The sequence below is a fragment of the Podarcis bocagei genome, assembly GCF_964188305.1.
Source record: "Podarcis bocagei genome assembly, chromosome: W".
Taxonomy (NCBI): Eukaryota; Metazoa; Chordata; class Lepidosauria; order Squamata; family Lacertidae; genus Podarcis; species Podarcis bocagei.
The window spans coordinates 9,957,615-9,976,068 of NC_138131.1; the positions used below are offsets into that span (position 1 = coordinate 9,957,615).

General features: G+C 44.7%; 1 protein-coding gene and 1 pseudogene across 5 annotated transcripts in view; both read right to left on the bottom strand.

Moving 5' to 3' along the window:
• LOC308577830 (fragile X messenger ribonucleoprotein 1-like) overlaps positions 1-18,454 on the bottom strand; it is a 201,500-nt gene that overhangs the window by 97,396 nt on the left and 85,650 nt on the right. For all 4 annotated transcript variants that reach the window (XM_081178223.1, XM_081178221.1, XM_081178222.1 and 1 more), the window contains one exon: positions 12,890-13,038. In XM_081178223.1, the coding sequence (XP_081034349.1) occupies positions 12,890-13,038 (149 nt within the window). The remainder of the gene's footprint in view (positions 1-12,889; positions 13,039-18,454) is intronic.
• On the bottom strand, positions 10,608-12,270 carry LOC308577841 (rab-3A-interacting protein pseudogene; annotated as a pseudogene). The gene has a single exon. The product of its transcript is annotated as a rab-3A-interacting protein pseudogene (transcript).

Genomic DNA, 18,454 nt, shown 5'->3' on the forward strand with positions numbered 1-18,454 from the left:
TGCTCTGGTTATCTCCCGCTTGGACTACTGCAATGCACTCTACGTGGGGCTACCTTTGAAGGTGACTCGGAAACTACAACTAATCCAGAATGCGGCAGCCAGACTGGTGACTGGGGGCGGCCGCCGAGACCATATAACACCGGTCTTGAAAGACCTGCATTGGCTCCCAGTACGTTTCCGAGCACAATTCAAAGTGTTGGTGCTGACCTTTAAAGCCCTAAACGGCCTCGGTCCAGTATACCTGAAGGAGCGTCTCCACCCCCATCATTCTGCCCGGACGCTGAGGTCCAGCGCCGAGGGCCTTCTGGCGGTTCCCTCATTGCGAGAAGCAAAGCTACAGGGAACCAGGCAGAGGGCCTTCTCGGTAGTGGCGCCCGCCCTGTGGAACACCCTTCCAGCAGATGTCAAGGCGATAAACAACTACTTGACATTCAGGAGACATCTTAAGGCAGCCCTGTTCAGGGAAGTTTTTAACGTGTGATATTTTATTGTATTTTTGGTTTTTATGGAAGCCGCCCAGAGTGGCTGGGGAGGCCCAGCCAGATGGGCGGGGTATAAATAATAAATTATTATAATATTATTATTATTATTATTATTATTTAATGAAACCATATTGTTGTAAAGCAGTCATAGAACTGCAATGAAAACAAGTATTATCTAGTATGCAATGCACCACAGGGCGAGGAAAGAGAAGAGCTCTGGTGTACTTTTCAACAATGAAATGCCATAGTCTAGCAAAAAAAGCTCAAAGTCATGTCTGCAATGTGACATCTTTAAAAGTGACCAACACTGAAATAATTCACAAGCCTTCACCATTAGGTATGACTTATACTTAAATATTTCTCTTTGGATTTAACTAGTTAGGTTAAACTAGTCCATGTATGCATAGGCAATTAAATAGTGGCAAACACAATTTGACATATTAACTGTTCATATTCATGAATATACAGTATTGCCATAAATAAAATATTTTAATTAAATGTCATGTTGCTGTCCACAATGTCTGTCAGGACTTGCAGGAACTAGCTCAGTTGCAACATATTTTTAAACAAATTTGCATTATATCAAGTGTCTGCTACTGGTAAAATAATGAAGAATTTATTATGGCCACAGACTAGCATAAGGTAAGAGCATCTACATACATAAATAAAGCATGCTAAATAGGCAATAGGGCAACTGTAGAAGTAGGGGATAGACATACTCATTCTCTTAATTACGATAGACCAGCATAAGATAAAAACACATAAAAGCACATAAATCATGTGGCACATACCATCCTCTGGTGTATAGCCGCACAATATCTGGCAACTGTGTATGTTATATCCGGGTTTATATCTTGGAGCAGTAAGGAGTTATAGAATTGCCCTGTGTGTCCTGGAAATTTGTGTATGATTGGCAGAATAAACCTGGCATGTATATTAGTATAATACTGGCAATGGAAAAAAAACCATGTTCAGTTGTTTCTATGTACCCAGAGCCACAGGGGCACTTTCTCTCCTCATAAGGTGTCTTCCTAAAACAATATTCCTGGATGGCTGAAGGGAGAGCCTGGCAAAGAGACAGAGTGAAAGCTCTTTGCTGTTTTGGTATTTCAAGATTGGTTAAATATGCCATTGGAGAGGTGAGGTACCTACTGGTTTCACTGATAATAAAATTTGGGGACCTGGCTAGATCTGACTGATGTTCTGTATCAACCACACACTGTTTAATGGTTTCTTTGGCCTGTTCATAGCCCATGCCAAGTAAAAGCTGCAGGCTAAGACCTAGAGTTCTCTTCCATGTTGTTGGAAAGTCATCCTTTATAATTAGGGGGACAAGGCCATATGGGGTATAAATGGTTGGGGAAACCCAGTCAGAAGGGCAGGAAGGAAAGAAGGAAAGAAGGAAAGAAGGAAGGAAGGAAGGAAAGAAGGAAGGAAGGAAGGAAAGAAGGAAGGAAAGAAAGAAAGAAAGAAAGAAAGAAAGAAAGAAAGAAAGAAAGAAAGAAAGAAAGAAAGAAAGAAAGAAAGAAAGAAAGAAAGAAAGTGTAGCCCACATTCCCCGGCTGGAGCCAGGCTAAGGGTGGCTAACATCATAAAACTAACACAGTATACAAAGAACATAAAACAGGCAACCAATTAATTAAAATACATCTTAAAATTAGTTCAGAGCAAATTAAAATCTGGGCAGATGGCAGTCCACAGGTAAAATTGAGAGTGGTTAATATTCTCCAGGACCAAATGTTACCACTGGTTTTATAAAGGACCTGTGAGCAGGCTAGGACCTCTTTAATGCTTGTTCTTCTACAGAAAGAAAAGAACCAGACTGAACCCTAACCAAAGGCCTGGCAGAACAGCTCTGTCTTGCAGGCCCTGTGTAAAGATGTCAAATCCCGCAAGGCCCTGGTCTCTTGTGAGAGAGCATTCCACCAGGCCGGGGCCATGACCGAAAAGGCCCTGGCTCTGGTCGAGGTCAGTCTAATCTCCCTGGGGCCTGGGATCTTCAGAGTGTTATTATTTGCAGACCTTAAGGGAGCAACTGGACTTCTCCGCGACCTTTCCCCTCTGCAGGGAGGTGGGACCAATTCAGATGGTCCACCCCCGCCATTTAATGGATCCAAATGGTTTCCAGAGAGTGGAAGGTGATGCTTTATCCCATGTTGATGGCCTTTCAGCTGATTCCCTGGTGGCCCATTGGAATGTGGAGCTAACCAGAGATATTGACTGTTTGGCTCCGAAGCGCCCTCTCCAATTGCATGGTGCCTGGACAGCCCCATGGTTTTCCATGGATCTGAGGGCAATGAAACAATCGCTGAGACGGCTAGAGCGCCGGTGGCCGATAACTCATTCTAAAGCTGACCAGACACGGGTTAGAGCTCAGTGTTGAGCCTACCAAGTGGCGGTAGTGATGGCGAAGAAGACTTTTTTCACTGCCTCTATTGCATCTGCAGAAAACAGCAGCAGGAGACTCTTTCAGGTGGTTCACAATTTAGCGGACCCACCTGCTACATTGGGGCCCAGTACGGGCCACATGATCTCCTGCAATGATTTTGCAAAGTTTTTTGCAGATAAAGTCACTCAGATTCAGGAAGAGGTAGACTCCACTGTGGGAGCAGGGCTGGGGCTGTAGAGTGCTAGAGTCCTCTCTATTAAAGTTGTGTGGGATCAATTCCAATCTGTTACCTCCGAGGATGTAGTCAGGCTGCTTTGACGAGTGAAACCAACCACCTGTTTTCTTGATCCTTGCCCATCCTGGCTTATAAAAACTAGCTGGGAAGGGCTGGGCAATGGGCTTTGCGGGGCTTTAAACGCTTCTCTCTGTGAGGGAGCCTTCCCAGACCTCAAAGAGGCTGTCATTAAACCGCTTCTTAAAAAAACATCTTTAGATGCGGCCAATATGGCCAACTATCGCCCAGTCTCAAATCTTCCATTCTTGGGCAAGGTGATTGAGAGAGTGGTTACTGAACAACTCCAGGCACACCTGGAAGTAGCAGGCCATTTGGATCCCTTCCAGTTGGGATTCATGCCTCATCATGGGACTGAAACTGCCTTGGTCGCACTGGTCAATGATCTCCGGCGGGCTAGGGACAAAGGTGAGAGCTGTTTCCTAGTTCTGCTGGATCTCTCAGCAGCTTTTGACACCATCGATCATAACATCCTTCTGCACCGTCTAGACGGGCTGGGGGCACTGTTATACAGTGGTTCCGCTCCTTCCTCCTGGGCCGTTTTCAGAAAGTGGTGGTGGGGGATGAGTGTTCAGACCCCTGGGCTCCCATTTGTGGGGTGCCTCAGGGTTCTGTCCTCTCCCCCATGCTTTTCAACATCTACATGCAGCCACTGGGAGAGATCATCAGGGGGTTTGGGCTGGGTGTTCATCAGTATGCGGATGATACCCAGCTCTACCTCTCTTTCAAATCAGAACCAGTGAAGGCGGTAAAGGTCCTGTGTGAGTGTCTGGAGGCGGTAGGAGGATGGATGGCGGCTAACAGATTGAGGTTGAATCCTGACAAAACAGAAGTACTGTTTTGGGGGACAGGGGGCGGGCAGGTGTGGGGGACTCCCTGGTCCTGAATGGGGTAACTGTGCCCCTGAAGGACCAGGTGCGCAGCCTGGGAGTCATTTTGGACTCACAGCTGTCCATGGAGGCGCAGGTTAAGTCTGCGTCCAGGGCAGCTGTTTATCAGTTCCATCTGGTACGAAGGCTGAGACCCTACCTGCCCGCAGACTGTCTTGCAAGAGTGGTGCATGCTCTAGTTATCTCTCGCTTGGACTACTGCAATGCACTCTACATGGGGCTACCTTTGAAGGTGACCCAGAAACTACAACTAATCCATAATGCGGCAGCTAGACCGGTGACTGAGGGCGGCTGCCGAGACCACATAACACCTGTCTTGAAATACCTACATTGGCTCCCAGTATGTTTCCGAGCACAATTCAAAGTGTTGGTGCTGACCTTTAAAGCCCTAAACGGCCTCGGTTTGGTATACCTGAAGGAGCGTTTCCACCCTCATCGTTCTGCCTGGACACTGAGGTCCAGTGCCGAGGGCTTTCTGGCGGTTCCCTCCCTGCAAGAAGCCAAGTTACAGGGAACCAGGCAGAGGGCCTTCTCGGTGTTGGCGCCCGCCCTTGGAACGCCCTCCCATCAGATGTCAAAGAGAAAAACAACTACCAAACTTTTAGAAGACATCTGAAGGCAGCCCTCTTTAGGGAAGCTTTTAATGTTTAATAGATTATTGTATTTTAATATTCTATTGGAAGCTGCCCAGAGTGGCTGGGGAAACCCAGCCAGTTTTATTATTATTAAAACCAGCACCTTAAACCTGATCCTGTACTCCACCAGGAGCTAGTGCAGCTGGTATAGCACCGGATGAATGTGCTCCCGCGGCAAGGCCCCCATGAGGAGTCTCGCCGCAGCATTTTGCACCCGCTGGAGTTTCTGGGTCAGTTTCAAGGGCAGCCCCACGTAGAGCAAGTTACAATTATCAAGCCTGGAGGTGACTGTCGCATGGATCACAGTGGCAAGGTCAGGGCGAGAGAGATAAGGGACCAACTGCTTAGCTTGGCGGAGATGAAAAATGCCGCCTTTGTTGTAGCTGTAACCTGCACCTCCATAGAAAGGGAGGTGTTGAAGATTACACCCAAATTCTTGACGAAAGGCGCTGGCACTAATTGCGCCCCCGCAAGGGATGGGAGTTAGGTCCCCAACTGCATATCGTCCTGACCCAGCCAAAGGACCTCTGTCTGCAAAGGATTTAACTTCATCCGGCTCCCCCGTAGCCATCCAGCCACGGCTTCCAAACATCTGATCAGTGTGTCTGGGGCCAAGTCAGGGTGGCCGTCCATCAACAGATAGGGTTAGGCGTCATCAGCATACTGGTGGCAACCCAAGCCAAAGCTCCGGAAAAGCTGGGCAAGGGGGTGCATAAAGATGTTAAAAAGCATTGGGGAGAGAACTGCACCCTGTGGTACTCCATACACCAAGGAGTAGCGTGACGACAGCTTCCTGCCCCCCCCAGCGCCACCCTCTGTCCCCGACCAGAAAGGAACGAGCACAGCCATTGAAGGACTGTGCCGCAAATCCCCATGTTGGTGAGGCTGCGTTCCAGAAGTTCGTGATCAACTATGTCAAAGGTTGCTGACAGATCTTAAGAGAATCAACAGCCCTGACCCGGCTCAGTCCAACTGCCTATGGAGATAATTATATTTTTATAATTATTATTATTATCATTATTGGTAAAAAGATAGCCAGAAGTTAAGTATGGCCATCCACACCCTCTGCTCTGTTTTAAGACATAAGGTAGCATTTGAGAAATACTCTGGCACTTTAAAAGTTGATTTTAGGAACTTAGATTGTACTACTCCCAATAATGTGAGATTAGTGAAGGAGCCTAGTTGGGCACCATATAAAAACCGTGCAACCAACTTGGCTTTAAATAGTTTTAAGGCTGCAGGTCTATAATGTCCACCTTTGGTCCTAAAGTATTTAAGTATGGCAGTTGAGCTTCTCTGTGCATTCTCAGCTGAATAATCAACATGGGCTTTTCTGTTTCCGGAAGAATGGAGGACTACCCCCAGATATTTAAAGCAGATAACCTGCTCAATCTTGTGGCCATCAATATACCATGAGAGAAGTTTAGGCCTTTGGGCAGGTGTCATGATTTTAGTTTTCTGACAGTTAAGTTCTAATTTGCCCTCCTTACAATATACTGCGAATACTTTCATATCTCTTCTAAGGCCTATAGGTGTTCTTTAAAGAATTGCTGTATGATCTGCATACAGCAGGACTGCGATATGCTTCCCTGCCAATTTTGGGGATGGAAGTTCACATTCTTCTTCTTTGTCGATCACTCGTAGCCGAGTAATATTGTCTTCAATAGACACGGTTTTAACAATGAGTCCGTAAGTGATTGTGGAGGCCAATTATGGATCCACACATCCTTCCACAGTGGGGACATTGATTTCCGGGCGGGAGTTGATCATGGTGTGGATTTGCCAAGCGTGCCTTCCTCTTAGCATGTTTCTCCCTTGCGTCCTGAGTTCAAAAGTCTTCAAAGGCCATGACACCTTTGGTAAAGGCTGTTCTCCAATTGGAGTGCTCGCAGGCCAGTGTTTCCCAGTTGTCAGTGTTTATACTACATTTTTTAAGATTTGCCTTGAGACAGTCTTTAAACCTCTTTTGTTGACCACCAGCATTACGCTTTCCATTTTTAAGTTCGGAATAGACTAGTTGCTTTGGAAGACGATCATCAGGCATCCGTACAACATGACCAGTCCAACAAAGTTGATGTTGAAGAATCATTGCTTCAACACTGGTGATCTTTGCTTCTTCCAGTACACTGATATTAGTTCCCCTGTCTTCCAAAGTGATGTGTAAAATTTTTCGGAGACACCGTTGATGGAATCTTTGGAGGAGTTGGAGATGGCATTTATAAGTGGTCCATGTTTCACAAGTATATAGTAAGGTTGGTAGTACAATAGCTTTGTAAACAAGCATTTTGGTTTTCCTGCGAATGTCCTGGTCCTCAAACACTCTGCATTTCAATTGGGAGAAAGTCACACTCACAGAGCTCAGGCGATGCTGGATTTCGGCATCAATGTTTGCCCTTATGGAAAGATAACTGCCTAGGTAGGAGAAGTGGTTGACATTTTCCAAAGTTACACCATTGAGTTGGATTTGTGGTGCTGCAGAAGGGTTATTTTGTACTTGTTGGTGCAGCACTTTGGCTTTTTGGATGTTGAGTGATAGGCCAAGCTTTTCGTAAGCTTCTGCAAAGTTATTTAGGATGGTTTGGAGGTCATCCTCTGTGCGTGCGCACACTACGTTGTCATCAGCATACTGAAGCTCTATGACGGAAGTTACGGTAACCTAGTCTTTGCTTTCAGCCTACTCAGATTGAAGAGCTTTCCATCTGTTCGATATATGATTTCGACTCTGGTGAGGCGTTTCCCTTCGACAAAGTGTAGGATCATGGCAATGAAAATAATGAATAGAGTTGGGGCAATAACACAAGCCTGTTTAACACCAGATCCCACTGTGAATGGTTCACTTTGAAAGCCATAGTTATCTGCGATTGCTGCTGTCATGTTATCATGGAGGAGCCAAATGATGTTTACAAATTTATCTGGGCAGTCAATTTTCAGAAGGACAGTCCACAGTCCACAGGGCATTACGATTTACAGTGTCGAAAGCGTTAGGTCAATAAACACCATATACAGGGGTTGGTTTTGCTCTCTGCATTTTTCTTGAAGCTGTTGAGCTGTGAAAATCATGTCCACTGTCCCCCTAGAAGGCTGAAAACCATTTTGGGATTCAGGAAGGGTCACCTCGGATATTGTTGAGACAAGGTTTGCTAAGATCCTTGCAAGAATTTTGCCGGCTGCAGCTAACAGAGAGATGCCTCAATAGTTTCCACAATCAGTTCTGTCACCATTTTTAAAGAGATTGATAATTTTGGCATCCCTAAAGTCTGCTGGGATCTCTTCTCTTTCCCAATTTTTTTCGATGAGCTTGTGAAGTTGTTGTTTAAGTTCAATTCCGCCCACTTCGAAGATTTCAGCAGGTATCCCATCAGGTTCACTGGCTTTGTTGTTTTTCATTTGGTTAATAGCTGTACACAACTCTTCCAGATTTGGAGATACTGCAAGCTCATCTCTAACTGGTTTTTGCGGAATTTGTAAGAGGAACTCAGCAGCTACGGGGGAGTTACGGTTGAGGAGATGTTGGTAATGTTCTTTTCAGCGCAGTGCAATAGCTTCTTTATCTGTTAGAAGTGTGATACTGTCTGCTGAGCGTAGGGGGCATATGCCATGATTTATTGCCCCATAAGCTGTCTTTGTGGCTTTAAAGAAACTCTGTGAATCATGAGTGTCGGCTAAGTGCTGGATCTCTTGAGCTTTTTTTATCCACCAGGTGTTTTTTAGTTCTCTGGTTCTTCTTTGAACCTCAGCCTTAGCGTTGGCATAGGTTTTTTTCTTCGTGGCACAGTTTCTATCTCTTTGCCAGATCTGAAAGGCCTTCCTTTTCTTATCAGTCATGCGTTCAATCTCACTGTCATTCTCATCAAACCAGTCCTGGTGTTTCTTGGTTTGGTATCCAATAGTTTGTTCACAGTCTGCAATAATGGATGTTTTTAGCTTGGTCCAGTGTTCCTCGATGTTATCAGGGAATTCTGAAAGCAGATGGTCCTTAAGAGTCATTTGGAAGCAATGCCGCTTAATGGGATCTTGAAGGGCTTGAGTGTTCATTTTGCACCTTGGTTTCCTTCCTTGAAGCCTGCGTTGAGGTATAATCTTGATAGCCATCATGGAGTGTATTAGTCGGTGATTTGTCCAGCAGTCGTCGGCGCTCATCATAGCTCTGGTAAGGAGCACATCACGTTGATCTTTAGCATGGACAATAACATAGTCTTAGAGGTGCCAATGGTTTGACCGAGGATGCCTCCATGAAGTTTAAAATTTATTTTTCTGTCGAAAGAGTGTGTTGGTAATAACAAGGTTGTGCATTGCACATATCGTCAAAAGTAAGATTCCGTTCTGGTTGCTGTTGCCAATTCCTTCTTTCCCAATAGTCCCAGACCACAGATTGAAATCTTGCCCAACTCTTGCATTAAAATCACCCAGCAGGATAATTTTATCTTCCTTAGGCGTCTCTGATAGGACGGTATATAGCTGAGAGTAAAATTTTTCTTTAATGTGTTCGTCGGCATCCAGTGTTGGTGCATAAGTGCTTATAATAGTAGCCTGTTGGTTTTTGGTGAGCTTTATTCAAAAGGTTGAGAGTCGCTCATTAATGCCGGTAGGGACTTCTGACAGGAGCTTCACAAGGTCGTTTCTGATAGAGAAGCCTACCCCATGTATTCAATGTTCTTGTTCAGATAGACCTTTCCAGAAGAAAGTGTAGCCTCCTTTTTCTTCCTTCACTTGTCCCTTGCCTTCTCTTTGAATCTCTTGAAGCGCTGCAATATTGATGTTAAAACGTTGCAGCTCTCTTGCAATGATGGCAGTTCTGCGTTCAGGGTGCTCACTGTCTGTGTTATCTGACAAAGTCCATATATTCCATGTTCCAAAGTTCAATTGTCTTTTACGACCGCTAGGTGGTGACCCCACTGGGTGCGGTAATCCAGTCAGGGGAAAGGGGAGGCAGACTATGTTTAGGGCACCTTTTCTAGCCCCTCCCCATTTTTGGGATGAGCAGAGTGGATCCTAAAAAGGGCTGCTCAGACATGGATACAGCTGCCGAGCTGCTCAACTGCCTCGTTCCTTGAGTCAGAACGACTGTGCTGGTTCATGACTAGGGGCTTCCAGATTTCACAATCCTCCCCCCGTTACCATTTGCCGATCGCCATGGGATTTTTGGGGCTTGGGTTGGGTTTTTGGAAGACGCCTGTGCGTGAATTTGTTTTATGTGTGTAGATCAGTGCACGCTGACCAACACATAGTCTTCACAGTAGGGCTCTGTTCCGATGGCATGAAGTAGTCACGACAAACCGGTAGATTCCTATCTGCTGCAGCCTTCATCCGTCTTCATAGCTGTTGTAACATACCGCTTGTTATCATCCGCCTGTTCTGCCGTTGAGGACTTCTTGGATCATTCTTTGTCTAGCTCCTTCCCTTTGACCTTACCGCCTTGGGTGACCCTGCTGGGAGTACGAGATTCCCGACGCCTTTGCTCACAAGGGTCATAGGAACATGCAAGCCCATTCACCACGACAAGGTTACGATCCAGCAACTGGGAAGTTCACATTATGCAGATAAGGTTCCATATCATTAATAATAGAAGTTAAATAAGAGTGGAGCCAGTATGCACCCTTATTTGACACTTTTCTCAGTTCCAATAGCATTGGAGAGATGGCCCTGGAAGTTACGTTGCACTTTTAGCCACATCCCTTCATGTGTATTAAATATAGCAAGTGCCTGTCAAGTGTAGAGGCCTCTGATTTTTCCAATAATTTAGCTCTGGATATGGTGTCAAAGGCTGCTTTTTTTTTTTTAGTTAACTTTTATTAAGTTGAAATCCTACATTATAAACTCTCCAGAACACAAAAATGAACATAATATTTGAACAGCATCAAACCTGCATTTCTCAACTGCTAAAGTTACAATCACTATAGTACACCTGAAAATCCTCTTGCCTTCCTTTCAAACGAAACAATAATGTCCATCCTAAAATAAAATAATCTTGCTGAACTCCAAAAGTATGTAGCGCAATTTGCACAGAAGGAGAAGCCTTGGACCCTTTTCAAAATAAATATCAATGTCGTGACAAGGATTTTGAACCACTCTGAAGATACGTACATTTATGGAAGCGCATGCAAGCACCAGAAATGTAGCAGTTACAGCTCTTCCTTGTAATATCCAAGTTTTGCCAGCGACATCTCTTTCCTCAGCTGAATAACCTCCCAAAACTTCTGATTCACATCTTGCTGCTTCACAAGCCCCTGCTGTATATATCAAATGTACGTGAAGAAGTTACATACAGAAGTAATCCTATATCTACAGAAAGGAGAAATATAGTAATAGTTGCTTGAGTCCCCCAACTTGATTCTATGCTTGCATGTTTTACTTTGTCCACTGAGAGCACATTTCTTTGGTCCTCCACATTCAACTGCAGAAGCTTTCACAAATCAAACAGGTTGCAAGCCAACTGGTTCAATACCTAAGGTATTGTTTTCCACAGCTTCCAAGACGGCAGATGCCAGCTCACTTTTTGAGAAGGTCAAAAACGGAAAGATATCTTCCTTATACATTTTATCCAGGAAAGGGCATGCCCTGTCCATAGTGGGATCATCCTTCCAGGATCTGAATTCCTTATACAGAGCTAAGTCAGCCTCTTTGCAGTCTTTCACAATTGGCTGCATCATGGCGACATCCTGGTTGCTGACCCCCATCGCACTGCTCATACTTTTGTTCCTTGCATGGCCTTTTTTGAAGGGTGTCTTTCCACTAGATTGAACCTCTTTTGTGGGCGACGTCAGCGGAGTGGACAGCACTAACGTTTTCAGGGCTGCTACTTCGGCCTGAAGTACATCAATTTTTCCATGTGCTTCTTTCAGTTGTTTTCCAGCTGTCGCCTGCTTTATGTTTGCTTCCCTCACCATTTTGTGTGCTTCCTCAAAGAGGCTGGCAGTAAGTTATTCCAATTACTGCCCGAGTTGGTCGCACACTTTAGAAAGCCTCTTGCATTCTTCATCTTTCAGTTTCAGCTCCCTCTGAGCTTTAGCAAGCTCCTCTTTTAATCTTTCATAGCCCTTTTCTTTGACTTCCAAAACCGATGGGCTCTGTAGGTGAGACAAACTGTGCTCAGTCCCAAAACATCATCACTTCCTTCAGTGGAGTCTGTTATGGTTCCTCCCGACAAAAATTCTCTCTCGGCATTGCTGCTTGCCTTTCTGGAATTATCATATTTGGACGACACACCTTGGAGTCCTGAGGTAGTACAAGGAATGGTGTCTGTAACATTGATGCTGATACCTGATGCTTCTGCACAATTGAGTTGCCTAGGAGATGAATAGATGGGTTGTGTAGGAAGATCAAAGATGTTCAGGGCACTCAGCTGAATTGGCGTGGAGCACACAGCTGAGGCATGAAGCCGGTAGATGACCGTGGGTGAGGTAGTTTGTTCACAAGCACTGGATTCATACACTCCTAGAAAATCTGGAGTGGTAGGCGAGGCTAGATTCACTTCATGAAAACCTTCCAGGGTGTCGTTGGCCATAATAAAAGATTCATCATATGAAGTCCTGCCAAGCCGAGCGAGACGCTTCCCTGCTAAAGGCGGCGGCGGCTCCCTGCGCTGCTCGTCAAAGGCTGCTTTAAAGTCAATAAAGACAGCATAAAGGGAAACTATGCTACGAGAGAAGTATTTCTCGATTAGATGTTGGAGTACTAAACATTGGTGAATGGTAGAACAGCCTTCCCTAAATCCAGCTTGTTCCTCTGCAAGTATGTTTTCTTGTTCCAGCCAGCCCTGAAATTTCCATTTCATACAATTTACTAATTATGCTGAGGCAGCTGATTGGCCTATAATTAGCTGGATCATCTTTCTTCCTTCCTTTATATATTGGGACAATGATTGAAAGTCCCCAGTCTTTGGGGATGTGTATCAATGCAGGTGAATAGTGAAGCCAGAATAGGGGTCCAAAACTCCAAGGTGTTTTTGATGGCCTCAGCAGGAATTAAATCTTCTCCTGGGGCTTTCCCCTGTTTTAGTTGGGCTATAAGGTTCTCAATCTCTGTTCTTGACACAGGAGCCCACTTTGGAAGGTTTTCTATGTTTTGGATATTTTGGCAACTTCCACCATTGGTATCCCAACAACAACAACTACTACTATAATGGGATGAAAACGTTTCGAATGGTATTACAAACTTAAGAAAGTTGATTAAAATTATTTATAAAAGACCTCTATACTCACATTTGCCTTAAATCTTCTGGCACATCAAGTTTGATCTTATGAAATGTATCCTTTGTTGTAGGTTTGTTGGGATTTGCAGATCTTAGGCGCTCAATTGTGACAATTTCATTGTAGGTAGCATCACAGGCTGCATATTCTATTACATAAAACTAATTAAAAAGGACAAAACTGTCTCAGACATTGTTAAACTGAGAAGTGATGTATGCTACAAGTGTACTCTGAAGGGGGTCTGTATTTTACTTTTGGGATAAACTATTTTATTTTGCTTCAGTATGTAAGCTTACAGTTGCAATCAAAATTATTCAACCCCCATTGCAAATCAGGTTTACTATCAAAATTTACAGACTTTCAGCTGTTTGCAATGAGCAAATCAAACAAAAGCAATTGAAATAGCTCAACACAACAGATACTTCAAGTGGTTTCCCCCAATTCAGTTTAAATTGCAACTTACACTGTGTAGAGGTAACGCTCCGCTTTGCGAAGGCAAACCTCGCACCAGACATGCAACAGTATGTCAAGGAGCGTTGCACCTGCTTTCCCTGACCTTTTGCCTTCTTGGCTAGAAAACAGGGTTTTTCCTCTGAAATTGTGTCCTCTCACAATTTGTTTGTTAGACATATCGCTTGGCTGAAGCATGACCGGGGACGCAGACGTAATCAAGTATTGGGGGAAAACTTTGAGGGAAACACCTGCTGACATGTGTATTTGCTAATGCTGGAAATGTGCTTAGATAGAAATATGTTAAGTTCAGGGTGGTTTCACTACTGTTTCCGATTGTTGACTTCTGCTAATAAAAGGAGCCTCAGCAGAGCTAGTCGGCAGCTTGTTTGGAGCATGCTTGCCAGCGTGCATCTGCACAGCTCACCTGCATCCAACCTCCTGCCATCTCTGTTTTTCCTACAATACTGGTTTATCGAGTCTTAACCCCCTGAACAGAATGTTGATCACTTTTCCTACCTGGGCAGTTATCTTTCCATAAGGGCAGGCATTGATGCCAAAATCCAGCACTATCTTAGCTCTGTGGGTGCACCTTTCTCCGGGACATTCGCAGGGAAACCAAAATGCTTGTTTACAAAGCTACTGTACTACTAACACTTGTGAAACGTGGACCACTTATAAACACCATCTCCAACTCCTCGAAAGATTTCATCAACAGTATCTCAAAAAAAAATTATATCTCACTTGTGAAGACAGGTGAACTAATGACAGTGTATTGGAAGAAGCAAAGATCACCAGTGTCAAAGCAATGATTCTTCAACATCAACTTCGTTGGATGGGTCATGTGGTTCAGATGCCTGATTATCGTCTTCCAAAGCAACTACTCTATTCCCAACTTAAGAATGGAAAGTGAAATACAGGCTGACAACAAGAGAGGATTAAATATGCTCTCAATGCATATCTATAAAAAAACAACGCTGTATACAGGTGAAACTAATATATGAGATAGACTCATGACATGCAAAGCAAGTTACGTCAAGCCTTTATTTGTTATAATTGTGATATTATGGCGTACAGCTGATAAAAACCCCAAATTAACAATCTCAGAAAATTTGAATATTGTGAAAAGGTGAAGTAGCTATTCAATCCATAACACCTGCAATGGGTTCAGTAGGAAGCACAATCATGGGGAAGGCTGCTGACCTGACAGTTGTGCAGAAAGCCATCATTGAGACCCTCCATAAGGAGGGAAAGCCTCAAACGGTAATTGCAGAAGAAGTTGGATGTTCCCAAAGTGCTGTATCGAAGAACATCAATGGAAAGTTATGCGGAAGGGGAAATTGTGGAAGAAAAAGGTGCACACGCAGCAGGGATGACCACAGCCTGAAGAGGATTGTCAGGAAAAGACCATTCAAACGTGTTGGGGATTTTCACAAGGAGTGGACTGAGGCTGGAGTTAGTGCATCAAGAGCTACCACACACAGACGGATCCTGGAGATGGGCTTCAAATGTCATGTTCCTCTTGTCAAGCCGCTCCTGAACAAGAAACGACGTCAGAAGCATCTTGCCTGGGCTAAAGAAAGAAAAAAAGAACTGGGCTGTTGCTCAGTGGTTCCAAGTCCTCTTTTCTGATGAGAGCAACTTTTACATCTCATTTGGAAACCAAGGACCCAGAGTCTGGAGGAAGAATGGGGAGGCACACAATGCCAGATGCTTGAAGTCCAGTGTGAAGTTTCCAATGCCAGATGCTTGAAGTCCAGTGTGAAGTGTTGATTTGGGGAGCCATGCCATCAGCTGGTGTTGGTCCACTGTGCTTCATTAAATCCAGGGTCAACGCAGCCGTCTACCAGGAGATTTTGGAGCACTTCATGCTTCCTTCTGCAGACGAGCTTTATGGGGATGCTGACTTCATTTTCCAGCAGGACTTGGCACCTTCCCACAGTGGCAAAAGTACCAAAACCTGGTTCAATGCCCATGGGATTACTGTTACAGATAGGTAGCCGTGTTGGTCTGCCATAGTCAAAATAAAAAAAATCCTTCCAGTAGCACCTTAAAGACCAACTAAGTTAGTTCTGTGCTTGATTGGCCAGCAAACTCGCCTGACCTGAACCCCATAGAGAATCTATGGGGCATTGCCAAGAGAAAGATGAGAGACATGAGACCGAACAATGCAGAAGAGCTGAAGGCTGCTATTGAAGCAACCTGGTCTTCCATAACACCTCAGCAGTGCCACAGGCTGATTGCATCCATGCCACGCCGCATTGAGTCAGTAATTGATGCAAAAGGGGCCCAAACCAAGTACTGAGTACATATGCATGCTTCTACTTTTCATAGGTCCAATATTGCTCTATTTGCAGTCCTTGTTTTGCTGATTTCATTTAATATTCTAATTTTCTGAGATTGTTAGTTTGGGGTTTTCATCAGCTGTACGCCATAATATCACAATTATAACAAATAAAGGCTTGACATATCTCACTTTGCATGTCATGAGTCTATCTCATATATTAGTTTCACCTTTTAAGTTGAATTACTGAAATAAATTGCCGAAGAATTGATGCTTTTGAATTATGGTGCTGGAGGAGACTCTTGAGAGTCCCATGGACTGCAAGAAGATCAAACCTATCCATTCTTAAGGAAATCAGCCCTGAGTGCTCACTGGAAGGACAGATCGTGAAGCTGAGGCTCCAGTACTTTGGCCACCTCATGAGAAGAGAAGACTCCCTGGAAAAGACCCTGATGTTGGGAAAGATGGAGGGCACAAGGAGAAGGGGACGACAGAGGACGAGATGGTTGGATAGTGTCTTCGAAGCTACCAGCATGAGTTTGACCAAACTGCAAGTGCCTGGCGTGCTCTGGTCCATGGGGTCACGTAGAGTCGGACACGACTAAACAACTAAACAACAACTGAAATAAATGAACTTTTCCACGGTATTCTCATTTTCCGAGTTTCACCTGTAAGCACGGAAAATTGGGAAACACTGGCCTGCATGCACGCCAATTGGAGAACAGCCTTTACCAAAGGTGTCATGGCCTTTGAAGACTTTTGAACTCAGGACGCAAGGGAGAAACATGCTCAGAGGAAGGCACTTTTGGCAAATCCTCACCATGATCAACTCCTGTCCAGAAACCTATGCTACCACTGTGGAAGGACATGCGGGTCCAGAATTGGCCTCCACAGTCACTTACAGACATGCCATGTCCATGGAAGACAATCTTACTTGGCCACAAGTGATCGCCAAAGAAGATGATTATTTAACCCCCTGAATAGAATCCCTCAGAACATCAGAAATACAACAGGTGTTGTCTCAAGCACACCTGATGCAACTAATCAAGGGCTTCATTAGTTGTACCAGGTGTGCTTGAGCTGGAACACATGAAATACCTGAGCTGGCTCTGGGGTTTGCTGAGTGTTACATTTGGCTGCATGTTAGAAATATAGTTAAGTCAAGAGAATGGTCCAAGAAGGTAAGAGAAGAGAAGAGATCACTGTCTTTCACAAAAAAGGAGGATACAAAAAGATAGCGAAGGCACTGAATGTTCCTAGAGACACTGCTGGAGGCATAGTTTGCAAGTTCAAAGTTAAAGGAACAGTGGTTACATCTGGACAGGGCAGAAAAAGGAAGCTATCTGCAGCAGCAACCAGACTTCTGGGAAGGCAGGCTGGGAAAAACCCTCAGTGACTGCATAAGAGCTGCAGCAAGACTTGGTGGCAGTGAGCACAGTAAGGCACGTACTAAACACAGAAGGTTTCCTTGCTAGAACTCCAATACTACTGACCCAAAAGCACAAGAAAAGTTGGCTCCAGTATGCTCAAAAACATATAAATAAGCCACATAAGTTTTGGATTCTGTTTTGTGGAGCGATGAAACAAACTTGGAACTTTTTGGCCCCATGGATCAGTGTTATGTCTGGAGGAAGAAGAATGAAGCATACGCTGAAGAGAACACTCTGCCTACAGTGAAGAATGGTGGTGGCTCGGTGATGCTCTGGAGCTCTTTTGCATCCTCTGGCACTGGAAACATGCAGCGTGTGGAAGGCAGGATGGATTCATTGAAATATCAGGAAATCCTAGGAGGAAACATCATGGCATCTGTGAGGAACCTGAAGGTTGGGTGTCATTGGACCTTCCAACAGGACAATGATCCCAAACATACAGTGGTACCTCGCAAGACGAATGCCTCGCAAGACGAAAGAGTTGTCCTTTTTTTGAGTCGTTCCGCAAGACGAATTTCCCTATGGGCTTGCTTCGCAAGATGAAACATCTTGCGAGTTCTTGCGAGTTTGTTTCCTTTTTCTTAAAGCCGCTAAGCCGTTAATAGCCACTAAGCCGCTAATAGCTGTTAATAGCCGCTAAGCCGCTAATAGCCGCTAATAGCCGCTAAGCCGCTAATAACCGTGCTTCGCAAAACGAAAAAACCGCAAGACGAAGAGACTCGCGGAATGGATTAATTTCGTCTTGCGAGGCACCACTGTACCTCAAATTCCACCAAGGGAGAAGTCCTTGAAGGTTCTACAGTGGCCATCAGTGTCACCTGACTTGAACCCCATAGAAAATCTCTGGTGGGATTTGAAGAAGGTGGTTGCAGCACGCAAACCCAAGAATATTACTGAACTGGAGGCCGCTGTCTGGCTATGCATCTCGTTTGAAGTAGGTCATAGCAGCAAAACGCTGCACTACTAAGTACTAAAGATGCTTGCTATGAAGGGGTTGAAGGGGTTGGAGAAGCCAGTATAAGTTGGAATTTCAGCTGAATTTGGGGAAACTACTTGAAGCATCCGTTGTGTTGAGCTACCGTATTTACTTGAGTCTGATGTGCACCTTTTTTTTGCCAAATCACACTGCAAAAAAATTGGTGCACATTAGATTAGATGGAGGGCAGGCTCCTTTACCACCACTTGCTCTGCCCTAGTTCTGCATCTTGCTGTTTGTCCTCAAGGGTAAGAGACAGACCGTTCTGTTATTCGATGGCTATCTGGGCTGCCGCTCCCCCCAAAATATAAAATATAAAAATCCAACCCTGCTTTGAATCCCAAGTCCACACCATCACCACCCACTGTCTCCATGCTTCTTTACCCAACGCCCCTCAACGCAGACTTTGGTCTCTGTCGAACGTTAATGCGCTTTCC